Source organism: Pipra filicauda, unplaced genomic scaffold (genome assembly GCF_003945595.2).
Source record: "Pipra filicauda isolate LSUMZ 115617 unplaced genomic scaffold, ASM394559v2 scaffold27_size4233163_pilon, whole genome shotgun sequence".
Classification (NCBI taxonomy): domain Eukaryota; kingdom Metazoa; phylum Chordata; class Aves; order Passeriformes; family Pipridae; genus Pipra; species Pipra filicauda.
This window is the reverse complement of record NW_024104398.1, coordinates 2,046,256-2,063,452: the sequence shown is the minus strand read 5'-3', so window position 1 is coordinate 2,063,452 and position 17,197 is coordinate 2,046,256. Positions and strand designations below refer to the sequence as shown.

The 17,197-nt window shown below is 40.4% G+C and overlaps 1 protein-coding gene across 2 annotated transcripts; it reads left to right on the top strand.

Moving 5' to 3' along the window:
* The first annotated feature begins 6,534 nt into the window (after window positions 1-6,534).
* Window positions 6,535-15,867, top strand: LOC113986587 (alpha-1-antitrypsin-like). Of its 2 annotated transcripts, none has more exons than XM_027718381.2 (6): window positions 6,535-6,600; window positions 6,805-6,914; window positions 9,805-10,474; window positions 11,934-12,204; window positions 12,859-13,006; window positions 13,980-15,867. In XM_027718381.2, the coding sequence occupies exons 3-6, from the start codon at window positions 9,820-9,822 to the stop codon at window positions 14,169-14,171; spliced, it is 1,266 nt and encodes a 421-aa protein (XP_027574182.2). In that variant the 5' UTR covers window positions 6,535-6,600; window positions 6,805-6,914; window positions 9,805-9,819; the 3' UTR covers window positions 14,172-15,867. The 2 variants fall into 2 exon arrangements, with proteins under 2 accessions (XP_027574182.2, XP_039238611.1); XM_039382677.1 differs by having other exon boundaries at window positions 9,565-10,474.
* Window positions 15,868-17,197: the final 1,330 nt, after the last annotated feature.

Below are 17,197 nucleotides of genomic sequence, written 5' to 3'. Positions count from 1 at the left end.
CTCTAGGCTCAGCAAGTCCTCGTGAGACATATTCCTCAAGGTAGTGCTCTCCTGCAACCTTCAAAGAGTATTGGTAACCCCAAATATCACATGTATTCTCCAGGCATGTCAGAATGAGTTACCAGCAGCATAATCACCTGTGCCCAGGGACAGAGCCCCATCAGGACCTGGAACCTCTATCAAGCCAATCTGGCAAGGAGGGGGCATTGTCAGGAGCATCCACAGGAGATTTAAATGGCTCTAGGGAGCCATCAGAAGCATGTGGTGCTGCAGTTGGTGAAGGCAAGGTGTGCAGAGAGGATGCTGAAATCTTCGAGTAGACCCACAGCTCAGGTAAGTGCTAAGTGCTCCAGGTCTCTGCCATAACGGTGGGCACTCACCTCAGAGCAAAAACCAGTGTGTCTACTTATACAGCCTCTGAAAAGGCTGTTGCTTCCACCCAGATGGAACTGGTAAGGAAGGAGATTCAGTACAGGTGGTAGCTTGCAGTGGATGTCCAGATACTTCCACTGGAGAAAAGGCTATCTGCACAAAGCGTGCACAGGTTGATGACCTGTTGTGGCAGGTGGATGGATTTCAAGAGCCAGTATCAATCAGTATCACTATCAGAGGGGCTGAAACAGAGATAGATAACATGGCTTTAGAACCATACACCTATAATGGATACCACTGAGCTTGAGGCGCCTTGGATCCTGATAACCCAGAAAAGCAGGGCTCCAATCCAATGTCCACTCTCCATCATCCAAGGTCAAAAACAGATATGCTTCAAAGGCTTTAGATGTGCACAGGCAAGGCCAACATGGAGAACCTGCACCAGCAGTGCACAGTGGTTACCATAAAAAGAAATTTTGAGTGATCTTCAAGATTTTGACTCTTGCACGTCCTTGAGTCTTTGGGATTGGCTTGTGATCTTTCTTCCCCAAGTCAGGCTCATGTGTAGGACATGACAACTGATGTGACAAATCACTTCTTGCTCCTTCTTCCTTATTTCGGGAGTAGGAGAGGCTCTCTCTGCACCAAGGCATGTAGAAATTGTAGAGCATCACAGCAAAACGAGTTTCTTTCTAGAGACATATTTACATCTGTTCTAATTTCCACTCCAGTGTCTGCTCAAAGACTGCTCCCTTCCAAGCTCACTGAGATGATGATTAGCTCTCTCTTTTTGGTTATGTAGATCTGGTGTGCTCGATTTAAACCCAATGTTTAGTTCAGGCATCCAACTCATTCAATACAGTCCTATGAATCATAAATGAAACTCAGAGCTATTCCAATCTAAGATGACTCACTTTTTGGCCAGTTTTTGGATAATATAACGTGGCAGTTCCTTAAATAATTCACTTTCTTTACTAAAAAAAAGAAATTAAGAAAAAAGACAGAGGACGAAAGCACAGCTGGGGTAAACACAGGTAGTTTTAGTACTTGCTTCTTTAAAAAAAGTATCTTTCAATGGTTGTATTGCTGTACAGATGGAGGCACTACAGATATACATCTTAATTTAATTTAACACAGGAAAATGAATGAACAAATTTGTTTAGAGGCAGTAAAAGTGGTCAGATAAGTCCTCTACTTCTATTTTTTAACAGTAAAGACTATGTTTATCTAGTTTCTTTTTTACTGACTGATTCCCCAAAATGTTCTTCCCCTGATCCCCCAAGAAATCCAACTCCGTTTTCTTTCCAAGGCACTCCAGTTGGATGTGATATGTGTGCTTTGGACGGAGATGGAATTTGGGCGGGGGAAGATGATGAAAGGTCAGAAGAAGTTTAAAGGGAAAACAGCCTCTCTAAACACTTCAGTATTCATGGAGTTTGGCAACACTGAACTAACCACTGAGACCTAAGCCTTGTATCTCATTTCTGTGGGCAAAAATGAGGAGTTATTTTTGGCACTCTGTGGATTTTAGGGGTGTTCCAGTCTTTCTTTAGAAACTACTTCAAAGACATTGATTAAAACCCCTTTTTTCCTCATTGTGTTCACACTGGATTTCGAGTTAATAGATCCGAACTAGCATAAAATTAACCTCTGTGACAAATATTGATGGCTTTCTGTGCAGAGACGGGGGATTTTCATGATGCTTTCTCACTCAGATGTCAGTTCAATTCCTCACTTTCTTGTAAATGACAGCCAGCAAATAACAAGTCCATTGTGTGATTAGGTTTCACTCCTACATACTAACTGGACACTCCACTAAATAGAACAGTTTGAGAGCTGTAAATTACCTACACATCTCCTGGAAAGCAGCCATGCAGTTCAAACCTGTGGGGAAAACATACTGGCACACTTGTTGGTTATGTTCTCCTGAAAAGCAAAATACGTTGTATAGAGGGACAGTATTTAGAAATACAATGTTTTAATGACTGATTATGATCCCGAAGTTTTAATGTTTCTCTGCCATATTGATTATAAGGTTGCTTCAAGAAACCATTAGACAATGTGGCTGGACAGAAGTTGAACAAGATTTTATTATTGAGTGGATGCATGTGTTTTGTTAGAGAAGCACAGACTACCTCTCTCTTGCTTTTCCACTTCAGCCTCTTTCTGGCATTTCCAGTGCTCTGCTCTCCACTAGGTAGATTGAGAGTCACTGATCTGGGTTTCCTCAGATGCAATTGCTCCCAGGAGTCACTGCGTCAGGGACTTCCCTTTACACTTCTGCCAATCCAGTCTCTGTTCCTATGAAACTCCCCCACTTTCTTTATGGGACTTTCACAAAGACCTGCTGAATTTTGCTGGGAAGAACACAGAGAGTGCACTAGCCAGGGCTGCTGAATATAGATTTAATTCTTGTCCTCTCACTATTCAGTGGTTATCATTGATTGCAACTGTAGGTTAGACTCCCCGTAGCAAAACAAACAAACAAACAAACAAACAAACAAACAACAGAAAAAAAGGAAACCTTGGCTCAGAGTTTCAGGTTTGAAAATCCATGTAAGGCATGGTGGACATCAACGTGAACAAAACAATAATCTTATTTTTAAAGTATAAAGGAAGATGCTATAAACATTAATCAATTACTATCTCTGTGTAGATCTAATCCTGCCTTAAGCAGCCTATCTATGTGCTTTACTTGGAGCTTTTGCCCCCTGAAACAATGGTACATGTTGAAGATAATACAAGATTAGGATCTTGTCCACACAGGTTTTGGTTTCTCGTGTGACCCAAATTTTTGCCATTATTAAAAAACAGAAGTATGAAATTTGTATAGGCATTGAAAGTAGCCTCTATCAAAACTCAAAATGAAGAATATGTTAATCTTATTAACTGAGATCTGATTTTACATTGCATGGAGGAAGCAGAGTCTGTATGAAGACAACATGAAATTCAACTACACAATATCTGAAAAGCAAAGAAAAACTTCAAGGAGTGATCTTTATTTTATGTGCATACATGCATCACTAGCCAGCTGTACAAACAAATAGTGTGCCAGCAGCATGCTGTCAGATTAAGCTGGGCTAATTAAACCTTATTACTTTGTTAGGCATGGCTCATTAAATAGCCACTGTGTAACTGCTTACAGAAATCAGAAATGCTTACAGTCCTAACCAAGTGAAAACATGAGGCTAGAGTTTTCTTTAATATCGATTACAAAAATCCACATGGTTTTCTGCCTTGGAAGTATAAACACAATACACCAGATCACAATTACCTTGCACATGAACTGTGTTTATATTAGAGCTAAGAGCAAAATTGTATTCCTTTAGAGAAAAATGAAACAAGCCAGTGAGAGACATTTAGTGCATCCAGAGCCTGTGCGCGCATGTCTTACGTAAGATTTTAGGTTGCTGTTTTTAAAAAGCCTCTTTTAAACCAATCATTCCTACTTTAAAACAAAAAAATAGATTAAATAACAACTGCTTAGGATCAGTAACACTTTTTCATGGACAAACTTTCTGCTAGCATAACTAGGGTTTTCAAAGTTAGAGTTTTAAAATTACACTCTTTTAGTAACAGCTGGGCTCCTGCATAAAAACATAACTTGGCCAGCAAATAACAAGCACCTTAACATTTCTTTCAAACATCTGCGAAATGTAGTCATGAAGTACAGATGATTACTAAGACATTTTTGGTTTGGTTTATAAACATGGAATTAGAAAATCTGTTTCCAGCCATTCTGGTTTGAGAAGTTCACTTTCCACATGATACAGAAAACTATGTATTTAGTACATAAATTCTACAGTTTTCCTTGATATCAATAAATACAATACATGGAAAGGAAATATTTCCTTTCTTTCCTGAGGCTTTAGAGCTGAGCTATTATTTCCAAGGCTTAGTAATATGGAAATGGTAACACAATTATTTTGAACACCTCTTTATAACCAAGTTGTGTTTCTCACTGCACTCCTCTAGTTGGGAGTGTCTTTACATAGGTAACTATTAAAAGAAAACTACGGAAAATCTTGAATACATTTTCAAATTATGAAATACCAATTTTTTTATCCTGAAGTAATGATTTTAGTGGCAGTCAAACACTGAACTTCTGCTATATTATGTTTGACTGACGTGTGAATCCCAGTTTTCCACAGATTAAATGGGAATCATAGATCTATGTTTCTTCTGAATAATTTGGCAATACCATTCATCATCTGCAGCTTCTATTACCATTGCTTGAAATGGATATGTTTACCTCTCATAGTATGCATATTATTAAAAACTCATTAGAGTAACAAGCTCCTCATTAATCTCCATCTGCAGTATAAATGAGCAGTGAGCTCTGTCAAATGGTATAAGAGAGCTAAAAAAGGTATTTTTAGGAAAATAAATGCAGGGAAAATTCTTATGTGAACCACTACCAGACTGACCACGGCTTACCTTCCATGTATTTTCCTTCCCTTGCTGAATTGAAGGCCAGGGGCAGGCAGACCTTTCAGTCCTGTTGTAAGAACGGAAATTAATGGCAAAATCTTACTGTGACCATGTATGTCTTCAAGATATACTTTAGGTAAGTTCTTCAACCTAACACTGAGTCTGCTCCAGAGCCACCACCCCCCAGCTCCCCAACAATGACTGCATCCTCTCAGCTAGAGTTTGGTGCCAGAGTAAGCAGTGGTGAATTTTGGCAATACATATACCATCTTTTTGGATGGAACATGAAGACAGCTTTGGGGCAGCCAATACATCTGTACTAGAAATATGTTTTATAATGTCGATGTTATAGATCTGGAGCAGGGTGGCTGTGACTGCTCTGCAAACACTTGGTCCAGGTCCTTCCCCAGCCAAGACTGACATTTTGCTACTTTGAGACAGTGCCACTGCTTTTCTTTCAGTGTCCAAAACAAGAGGAACTTTGTAACAGTCCTAGAAAATGTTTCTACAGAATGATGCTTAGAGCATACATTGCATTCAGGGGGCATGGCCAGGGCTGCCTGCAAGGTGTGCTGAGCATTTGCAGAAGAAAGGAGCTAGGCAGCTTGCAACAGAAGCACTGGAGTCAAATAGCACCAGTACAGTCACATGTTTAGGAAGGAACTAGGGTGTAAAACAAAGTACACTGCTAAGCACCTTTTGCAGGTTACTCTCTCCAGAAATAGGCCCCGTGGTGGACCAGCTGTTGGCTTGTAGAACCTCTGCTGACCTCCCTGATAGGACAATGAACCTCTTCTTCAAGCCACCACCTCTTGAGAAAAAGGATAAATGAAGCAAAGAGAGACAGATTTTAAAGAGTTTCAGAATCGATCCATGTTGACTTTCAACAAGAGACTAATACAGATGAATGTCTGAACAGCAAAAACATTTGTGTTTGTGTATCTGACAGTTTTCTCACCGTATTGAAGCATGCAGGGAATCCAGAATCAGCCCCAACTCTTGCATGTAATTCTTTATAGCACTGAGTCTCTCTCCTGTTACTTTCTGCTTCAGCTGGCCCTGCAGCTGCACAGTGGACTCCACTGCCCAGGCTTCCTCTTCTGTTGTGACTAAACCAAGGTTCAAAGAAAGCCTCAGAGTGTGGGACTGTTTCTGAACTGCTGCCAAGTTCATTTGGGGAGAAAAAACAAGTTTCACATCAATTACCTTTTTCTGCTCTTTCCATAAAAGAAGTTAGCTTGCTTTAGCATGTTGTAACAGATCCCCAAGCTGCATGATCAAAAAACTAAAGCCCCAGTGCAGGCCATAACACACCTCACGAGATGTTTTAGCATTTGTGTCACCAGCTGGCAATAAGCTAGAAAGGTGTATGTGGTAGTACAACTACCCATGGCCATGGCCCTCTCCTCTTCAAAGTGTGTTTGCAGGTGGCAATTATGCATGTTGGGGACAGCAAACATAAAAGCCAGCTGGCCCTGCGATCACTGACTTCTACCTTCTCTGCATGTCTACATCAGTATTTATCTGTGTCTTCAGATAACTTTTTTTGATGCATGTAATGTTTAACAGAAGTGTAAATGTTTATGAGGCCAAGACAACTCACTGGCTTCTGAATAGTGACCACTGGAGTCTCTACTGCGTAGAAATAAAAGACATGTTGACACATAAGTGCAGTCCAGTAGTTTGGGTAGCATGGCTGAGCACAAGTGGTGCTCCTTGCAGCTCCCTCACCCTGGTCTTCAAAATTTAGTGCTGGGCAAAATTGTGTCTCCAGATGAACAGTTATATCCATCTCAGGTAGCATATAGGGCAAAGTAGCTGCTCTTGGCACCAAAATTTCATTTCCAATAAATATTTGCTTACTCCTTTGGATAACACTCCACTCTACTGACCAGCCAGGCCCCATGGTCTTTGCTCTCTGTTTGGAGTGAGGAAATGTGGACAGGTGCATATAACATCCAAGAAAACTAGCTTCATCAGCATTCACCTTTGTGCTTCTAGGTAATATGTATTTGAAGCCACGTAATGTTTAACAGAGGAAAACAGCAGTATGACTAAAGCAGCAGGAAACAGCACAACCCATATGAGAGCAAGAGCCTTCTGAATGTAATGTAAGTACCCAGTTATCTTTAACTTAATGATTTTGATACAGCTATCTGGCCTTTAGCTAAGTGAGTCATAAAGCACATCTGCTTTCAAGGATGAAACCTGGTTTCTAAGCACTCAAATGACAGGTGAACTTGATTTCGAGAAATATTGAATAGTCATCATGGCTGGGCTTCGCGAACGAAGATTTGGGAAAGGCTCTATCCACATTTGTTACAAGCGCACTGGTGGCTAATGAGGCCAATGCGAGATAGACATGTCCGATTGCAAAAGGCACAGCAGAAAGACTCCTTAGATGGTATATTCTGCAAGGCACAATTCTTTCTGCATTGTCTTTTCTCCTCAAGAGTGATCCTGCCTGCACTCTCAAAGGAAACAGCAGCGTTATAGATGGTGTGTCTCCAGGCCTCCCGATTTGAGGCCAGAATAGACCAGTTAAGATGATCAATATGGCCGAGGCTGAGATGTTGTTTCAGGGAGTCCTTGTATCTCCTCTTTGGGGCTCCTCTCTTGCGGCAGCCAGTGGCAAGTTCACCGTAAAGCAAGATCTTAGGGAGGTGGTGGTCCTTCATCCTGGAGACATGCCCTGCCCATCGCAGCTGTGTTCTCAGCAACATGGCCTCAATACTTGTGACTGCTGCTTGTTCTAGAACAGATGTATTGGTCACATAATCTGACCAGTGGATGTTAAGTATTGTATGGAGGCAGCGTTGATGGAAGCGTTCTAAGAGATGCAGGTGGTGGCGGTAGATGACCCATGATTCGGAACCATATAAAAGAGTAGACAGTACAATGGCTTTGTAAACACTGATCTTGGTACTTTTCTTCAAATGTTTATTACACCATACTCTTTTATGGAGTTTTCCGAAAGCACTATATGCCTTTGCTAACCTGTTGTCTCTCTCTCCGTCAATCTTACCATCCGAGGAGATGAGGCTGCCTAGGTAATTAAACTACTGGACTGATTTGAGCTCTGATTGGCCAATGGTGATATGGGGATGATGGAAGATTTCTAGAGGTACAGGTTGATAGAGAACTTCTGTCTTCTTTAAGCTGACTTCCAGCCCAAAGAGCTCAGCAGCATCTGCAAAACAGGATGTTAAACGCTGCAGAGCTGCTTCTGTGTGGGCCATAAGGGCAGCATCATCAGCATAAAGGAGCTCCCAGACAAGATGGTTTAAGGTCTTAGTGTGGGTCTTCAGTCAGCTCAGGTTGAAAAGGCTTCCATCAGTACGGTATCGAATGTAGATACCATCCTGATCATCGAGGTCTGCTGTGGCCCTTTGGAGCATCATGCTGAAAAAGATTGTGAATAGAGTTGGTGCAAGAATGCAGCCTTGTTTCACACCATTGGTAATTAGAAAGGGCTCAGAAAGAGCATCGCCATATCTGACTTGGCCGCGTTGATCCTCATGAAGTGAGATGATCATTTTAAGGAACTTGGGGGGACATCCTAAATGTTCCAAAATCTGCCACAGACCTTTTCTGCTCACAGTATCAAAAGCCTTGGTGAGATCAAGAAAGGTTACATAGAGACCTTTATTCTACAACCAGATAACCAAAACTGAAGTGAATGAGTAAATGACTTGCACCACAATGGTCCAGACAGAATTCACAAATTGATTTCGCTATGCCAACTTCCCCTGTAAGTCCCAATTTACTCAGATCACATAGAGCAAAGCTGCAGAAGGACAAGCTGGCTCCTTTTCACTCGAATTTTAGTGGTCAGAGTGCTGACACAGGGTGGGGAAAGTACCAGTAAAGTTCTCATCTGCTCTGCTGAGTGCCTTTACCACTGATTGGGGGGTGAGCAGGTAACTCATGATCATCTGCCCTGCAGCTGTTCCATTTCAAGTAGGACATAAGGTGAAGGCTATTTGGACTTACTTTTCTTGTCATTGGTACAATCTTTTTAATGGGAATAGCTCTTACCTGTTTTCTGACAGGTTAAGCATCTTAGACATTACGAATCATCCCAGCATGTTCTGGGTCTAACTAGTAAAAGAGAAAGCAGTAAGCAAACAAACAAAAAATCAGGCCCAGTCACTCCAAATGTCCAAGATGCCATGATCCCCTCTCACTGCTGAGCGCTACTCTGGCTATAGGCCCATTTACCTTACAAAAGGAGACCTTCCTGCTGATACCAAGTTTGGAAAGACAGGAGAGGCCAAGCCCACACCAGTGACCTCACCCTCCCATGACAGGATGTGTTCCTTCCTGTGTGTATCCCCCATCTGGAACACGTTACATGAGTGGTCATTTAAAGTAAACAAACATATTTTAACCTAAATCAGGTATTGAAGCAGAAAAATTTTACCAGCTCTCATGATTAGTCAGTTTGTATGCTAACATGAGTCAGGAAAAAGAGAAAATATCACTTTTGAATGCTGCAATCTCATATTGTTTTCCATTGACATTGCACTGTCATTCAACGTAAGCCTCATTCAATCCCAAATAACATAATAATCCCAAGAGTTCTTAAGAGATGAACATAAAAGAATTAATCACAATGCTTCTGTTGTGCTGCCTTGCTTTAAAATAGATTTACATAGAGACAAAAGAAAAAAAAAGCCTTTTCTCTTGTTCTCCCTCTCTGACTCTTATTTTCCTTTAATACTCACTTGTTTCTTTCTTTCTCCACGTTTCTTTCTCCAGCAACAAGGAACTTCTGTAGCTGGAGTAAAGCAGAACTGAAGTAGGCAGCAACAGAATGGACAGGAATTACAGATAAACTCAGAAGCAAATGATTTAAAAAAAACACTTCCATAGCAAAGGAGCAGGTCAGGAGATAACAGCGATTACCAGTTGAAGGCAGTAGCAGATAGAAACAAAAGATGAGATGTCAATACAGCTGACCTCCAGCATCCAAGACCATTTTGTTCTTTGTCCATGCAGTAGCTGTGAAGAAAGATGAAGGCCACCCTCTCACTGTGCTTTCTGGTGGCCTTGCTTCACCTCAATGTTCACAGCCTGACCCAGACTGACCACCACAGTGACCAGCCCAATGCAACTGAACCCCAGGAGCAACATTCCCACGAGGGAGATCCTCTTGAGTCCTGCCAGCGGATAGTCCCCAGCAACACAGACTTTGCCTTTCGGTTTTACAGGCAAGCAACCACCCAAGAACCTGGCAAGAACATTTTCTTTTCCCCAGTCAGCATCTCTGCTGCCTTTGCCCTTCTGGCCCTGGGCTCCAGAGCCACCAGCCAGGCTCAGGTGCTGGAAGGACTGGCCTTTAACCTCACCAACACTCGGGAGGAGGAGATACATGATGGCTTTCGTCATCTCCTCCTCTTGCTGAACCGCCCTGGCAACCAGGTGCAGCTGAGTATGGGGAACACCCTGTTCATGGACAATCACCTGAAGCCACTGAAAACATTTCTGAAGGACATCAAAAAACTGTACAGAGGAAATGTTGTTTCTAGTAACTTCCAGAATTCCACTGAAGCTAAAAAAGAGATCAATGATCATGTAAAGAATGAAACTCATGGGAATATAAAGCAAATACTTAAAGAACTTGATCCAAACACCCTAATGGTAATTGTTAATTATATTTATTTCAAAGGTAAGTTACATAGATGCTACTTACTGCAGCACCTGCTTCACCTGCACTAAAACAAATATGCTAAGTTATTTTTGAATAATTTTTTTAAAAAAGGCAAGTGTTTGGAGGAGGCTATCATGAAAAATATTGAAAGTTCTCACACTTTGAAATGTCTTCCATGTCTAAGTTTTTCTAGCATATGTCTAGACTTCTAAGAATAAAAGTCCATTTATTTGCAATCTTCAAGTATAGGGAATTGCCAGAGCACAACAGATTCATGCATAGTTAAATTTTTCCATCAGACTTCATCTACTTATTATTTTTAAAATTAAAATCTTTTCACAAGCTGTACGGAGTAGAAAACTAAATTCTAGAAATGCTGATTAACAGAAATTACCAAAAATTTTAATTTATTTACAGTCCATGTCTAAAATGGGTAGGTACCTCTGGAGTTGAAGTCTAAATGTTCTACAACTTGTCACCACATTATACATATCCCAAGAGGTATTAGTGAATGTATTACTTTGGCAATGATTAACTTCTTAGAGGTTATATCTATTTGTAGCAGTATGCAGGACACACATAGAATTTCCACTCAGAAATGAATGTTCAGAAATAGATGAACTTTCAGCAAAACAGATTTTATTTCAAGTTCTTAAATTAAATTTGGATGCCCTAGTCTCAGGTGCCTAGTCTGAGTACCGTACCAGAATATATTTCTTTTCTGGAGGGCAAGGAGGAAAGGTTATAAAGCAATCAGAATAGTGTGGAGTTCACATTCCATTATTTATTTTTCAAATTTAGTTTATTTCTAGTCAATATTAAAAAAGAACATACTTACAGAATGGCAAGCTGTAAGCCCTATTTGTTTTGTGAGTGACCTGTTTCAATACAAAATAAAATATCATAGAAAATTCAGTTCAATAAACATCAAGAGAAAACCACTTTGAAGATCAAAGACCTGGAAGCCCTGTTCCATTTACCATAAAGCAGTTATGTTCAGGACCAAAAGTTCGGGTTGCTCTGGCATGTAAGCTTTTCCTTAGTGCTACAACATGAAGAACACGAAAAAGCATGTAAGGAGCTTAACATGTTACCTTTTAAAGGGCAGACTTCTGCTGTGAAACTTGCTTTACAAGCAATATTCTGAAAACAGAGAGTAAGTCACTGGATCCTGGTCAGCTTTCATTTGCTTCAAATAAAACATAAGGTAATATAAGGAAGTTACTTCATGTAATTTATCTGACTTAGAAAGGTGTTGTACAAGTCCCTACAAAATTTAACCTGAGATATTTAGTTGTTGCTGAATGCAGTAGAGCAAAGATGACAGGGAACAAGACCTTTAGTAAACTCATAACACCTTTTATCTTCAAGTAAATCTTCAGATATGGGTTTATCTAGTGTACATTAGTCTAGACTATATTAAGATATCCTCCTTGAAGTAAGTATTCAATTGCATTATTTCTCTTTTGGTTTTAAGCCTACTGGGAAAATCCTTTCAGTATTAGAGGGACCCACAAGGATTATTTCCATGTGAATGCGAAGACCTCAGTTGAAGTGAAGATGATGACTCGAGATGGATTTTATAAAGCATACTCTGACAGGAAGTTGTCTTGCAAGGTGGTGCAGATTCCTTACAAGGGAGATGTTGCAGCACTGTTTATCCTGCCTAATGAAGGAAAAATGAAACAGTTGGAACGTGGCCTGACAAAAGACACAGTGTCTAAATGGGAAAAATCACTTCAAAGACGGTAAATATAGAACTTTGATTTGATGATTCAAGGTAGTCAGAATCCAAAGTCTGAATACTATGATCAGGTTTTACAGTTACAAGCCTGTGATGTTGATGGGAGGTTTAAGCAATGGAATAAGTGTAAAGGGTCAGACCAAGTGTTTTGATGATTTGATACTTTCAGCAGAAAATTAGAATCAGCATTGCCTTGTGGTAAGGGAAGAGGTCTGTGAGGTGGAAAATTAAATTTTTTTCCCCATATATTTTCTAGTTGATATTAAGTGTCTCCATTTCTCTTGTCTTAAGCACATTAACATAATGCAGAGCAGTCAGATCCCTCAGAGGGAATGGGGTGTGAATTCCAAAAGAAAAGCCATCAAGGTTAGAAAAGGAATGCAAATTTTGTTCCAAAAATGCTGGCGGCACTACTGCTTGTTGTCTTACCAAGTGACTGTGTTGCAGAATCATACAAGAAAGCCCAACTGATATTTTTCTCCTTCCATACTTTCCTTATCCTCCAGACTATCATCTTCCCATCTTCTTTTTCTTGTCATCTCGTTTAGATTAAAAGACTAACATTTTAGCACAGAAGAACCACCAGCAAGTTGGGAATCTTCAGTCGAAGGCATGCTTTGATTGCAATAACTACCATAATTTTCTTTTGAATTAACAGGAGGATAGAAGTGCATATTCCAAAACTATCAGTTTCGGGCACCTATGACTTAAAGAAGATCTTAATGAACCTGGGTGTAACTGATGTGTTTTCTGATCAGGCTGATCTGTCTGGAATCACAGGAAACCTTGATGTGAAGGTTTCAAAAGTAAGTTTGTCAGCAGAAACAATGGTCTGTGGATTCCTTAACACCTGAGTGCCTTACCCTAAGCTAAGATGTGAAATTTTACTTATTGCTAGGGCTGGCTGATACTCTGAAATAGAACATTTAGCTGATAAAGTCACTGTAAACTCTCTCAGACTTCTCCAGGATCTGGAGATAAGATCTGCCTTTTGTCTGACAGGCAAAGGTGGTGGGTGGGTGGAGAGGTGGGTTTAGCACTTTACCGGAAACTGAACACAGCGCATTTTCCGCATGTGAAAGAAGTGTCCATGGATAACTGTTGGGGATGTCTTGCATCAGCATATCTACCAGAAAAAGCAGCCTTTTTCCAAGATGCATTGTATAATTTTAAAGAATTTAAAAACTGATGTTATTATCGAAGGCTCTGATGAGTGCTAATCATGTAAGATGGACCAGACTTGAGGAAAACATCCCACTTACTGAAAATAATGTGAAGACAAAGATTAGTATTCTTACAGGCATTCTGAAAGCAGCACTTACAATTTTCTAACATCTTGGGGCTAGTAAAAGAAAAATATTAAAAATGCCCAAAAATAATTTAATAAAAAATTTGGTTTCAAGGTTGTAGTCTACTGGCTAAATTGTAATGCATGTGCTGTTAGGAATACATATAGAGCAGTTCTGGAGCCTGGCTTCCTTTCCCTTTGAAACTGTCATTCCTTGTGAATTTGCTTGAATATTCAGTTAATTCCAAAAGACGTGCAGTGGGTAAGGTCTGTATGGGATGCACTTGGGGTGAGGAACACTGAATGTGAGAATACTTGCTTATTGAGACACCATTGCTAAAAAACCAACCATGAGCTGTAGTGCCCTTCTTCCTGGTTCCTGGCCTACCAGCAGTTTTTGTCAAAGGTTGTAGTTGAATTAACTTAGTGTTTAACTTTGAATCATTTCACAGTGATTCAAATACATTAATTCTTGCTGTATTTTATTGTAGGCTGCTCACAAGGCCCTGTTGAAGATTCATGAGAATGGCACAGAGGCTGCGGCAGTCACTGGCATAGATTTTCTTCCTCATTCTGTTCCTCCTATTGTTAAGTTCGACCATCCATTTTTGCTGTTGATTGTTGATCAATATACTCAGAGCATCCTCTTCATGGGAAAAATTGTAAATCCAACTGAAAAATGACTGGTCAGTGACTGGTCTTATTGATTTGAATTGTATTTTATAAAATTATCATTTCTTATGTTTAAAATTATATCAAAACAGCTACTAACAATTTTCTTTTTCCAAAGAAGTCAGGTAAGAGTGTGTCTTAAAAACACTGTTCTTGCTTTCTCCTTCAGTTGAAAGTAACAACTGACATACACCTGTTAGTGAATTATGAAGAATTTTGTAAATCAGCCTTTTAGTGATAAGTGCCATGTTTGAAAAGCAAGGTAATATCCAGCTGAGACAATCAGTTTAAAACACTGTAAATAAATAAAGTACAAGTTAAGAGGCCATGTCTGATTTGTGGGTAGGAAGGAAAGAAAGTGCTGAGGTTTGCTCCAGCTGCTGCTGGTTCTCACCAGGCCCTGGTGCTGAAGGGCTGATGTGGAAATTTAAAATACAAATGTAGTCCACTCAGGAATATTTTAGTTCTTCTCTTCCATGTGAATGTTATTGATGAAAAAAGTCATGTTCTATTTCCATGAGAAAATGATTTCTCCCCTCTCTGAGGATGTCTGTGTCAATTTGACACACCTTTCCTAACGCAGCCTTATGAATCCAAGGCAGTGTCAAAATCCAAATCCAAGACTTGGCACTTGAGAAGATATTGAGCAAGACAAGAGATGGATGCTGACAGAAACAGAGCCAGTCTGGTGTGATGTCAGCTTGGCTCCCTCCCTGTTCCATCCTGTGGGATCAAACGCAGATGCTTAAGAGCGATAAACATATTTAATACTGCTCAGGGGTATAGCAACATGGACTGAGGTTAAAAAACCAGACCCTTCTCAGTGTGTTGGTCCTGATTCAATTTCTTTAAATATAATGAAACAGGTGAATAGGAATTTAATCAGAAATTTGAGTCGATAGTGTCATGAGGTCAATTTGATAATAGAGCAATTAGTATCCAAGAAGGAGCTACTCTCTAGAGTTCAATCTCTCCAAGGTAACTGTTACCTACCCACACCAGTCTGTGCAGTTAAAGAATCTGCCTTGAGTACAGGATATTCAGGAACATTCATGGTCAGATGTACCCCTTTCCTGAAGGCAGACAGTCTCACACCTCCAACATCCTAAACTCCAGGCTGGTCAGGCCAACCCTTGCAAAAGGATAGCTAGCATTGGACCTGAAATTCTGGCAAGGATTTTTGCCTAGAAGATGGAAGTACAGGCCTGTCCTTCCATGGATGGAGAATGGGTTTGGTGGATAAATCCAAATGAATTCTCTGCAAAATACACTGTTGAGTAGGTAATGGCTGAAGCAACTATAGCTTCTGACATTGGTAGGGTTTCCAGTAAAAGGAAGGCATAGCTGCAAACCACACACTGGGAGAGTCAGCCACTTTCAGACCATGCCTAGGCGCTTCCTTTGAAGGTCAAGTCTTTTGCTATACTCCCCTTTATGACATTCACAGCTGATGGCATCCACCCGCAATGTCTTGGCTTCCTTGAGTTCCCTTTTAAGTAAGAAATGCTACATAAACATCCTAAGTGGAAGCAGTGGCTAAATTAGAGCTGGGGAATGCTTTAGTCAGCTAAATACACAAAAAGTGTTACTAAAATTGTGTTATAGACTTGATCACGTATTTCTTGTAAATAGAAGTTTCTCTAAACAGAAGTTCAGAAGCAGTAGAGTATGAATACCTGGAAGGAATAAAACAAACATTGAGATTAATCATATTTCCAGAGTTTACATCTATGCTAGTAAATAAAGTGCTCCGAGATCTGTTCTCTGACCATGAGGTCAAATGGCTCATCACTGCTTATATCCACATTGCTTAACTCTAACCCTGCAAGTCATCCAAGCTGCTTATTGGAAATACCCCCTGGCCTGTGCTAACTCCAAAAGCATGCTTAGCACTTGTTTGGAAGAATCATAGATGGCATGTGTCTGAAACTGTACTAAAAATATAAGGATGTGAGTGACTACAGGCTGATGGCCAGGTCTGGGCCCCAGAACTGCTCAATGTACTGGGACAAATGGAGCCAGAGTGAACAACTGAGGAGTCAGAAAGTGTCCCTCTGGCACTTAGCCCTATAAGCTCCCACTCTGCTGGTGATCTGCATTTTTTGAATGACACTAAGTTCCAGGTCATACTGATAGGCCTTCACCAGCTACTTCTGAACAGTGAGGGAACTGGAGCCCCTTTGCCCTTCTGTGGAATAAGATTAGGAAGTTCAGGAAACATCCTTCAAAACTACTGTAAGGCACAGATTGTGAGACTCCCATGTACTTAGCATAGATGTGTTTTGGTGGTTTCTTCTAAATAGTCCTGTGCATTTGTTGTCACAGTAACTGTGCATGCTTATTTTCAAAAGGCTGCTCCTCATTAGGAATTTATGCTGGTCCTCAGATGATACAGCAATGCTTTGATGATGCAGATACCTTTAACATTTCACAAATGAGCACATAGAAACTATCATGAAGCACAAGTTTAATTCTACTGCATTGTAATATAAATGAACTCAAAGGCTATTTAAAATGTGATAGAACTTACTGTGGAAGTATGGACACTGTCCATCATCTATATCCACTCCTTAAAAATACTGAAACCAAGATTTTTGTTATGATCCAGAAAGTATGTCACTAGTTCAGAGACCTAGCTGCTTGCTGGGTGCAGCCTTACACTTCAAACTGGAATGAGCTGGCAGAAAAAGGCCGTTGGAGATTCTCCCTTGGCAGGTGGACCCCTTGTTGAGAAAGACTCAGCACCCAAAGTCAATGTCACGCAGCTGTCCTTCCAACTGTGCAGAGGCAGGCAGAGATGGAGGTGATAAAATGCAAAGCTCCTCACTCCTCAAATCTGACAGTGATGTTAAACAAAGCAGACCATGGCTGCAGTAATACCACTGCCAAACTAGTGCTGAGTCAGACAGATATAACCAGATCCCAGGTGATTAATTCAACCTCAAAGACAGTGCCAGACTAAAGGCAAACTCATATTTTTTGATTGCTAAAAGTTTTTAGAAGCTATTTTACTGGCAAGTCAGAAAGACAAATGTTC

What these genes read in the sequence shown, in the direction of transcription:
- LOC113986587 (XM_027718381.2), top strand. Translation starts at nt 9,820, where the DNA reads ATGAAGGCCACCCTCTCACTGTGCTTTCTGGTGGCCTTGCTTCACCTC. An exon ending in TAATTATATTTATTTCAAAG is followed by an intron (nt 10,475 to 11,933) that starts GTAAGTTACATA and finishes TTTGGTTTTAAG; the next exon opens with CCTACTGGGAAAATCCTTTC. An exon ending in GAAAAATCACTTCAAAGACG is followed by an intron (nt 12,205 to 12,858) that starts GTAAATATAGAA and finishes TTGAATTAACAG; the next exon opens with GAGGATAGAAGTGCATATTC.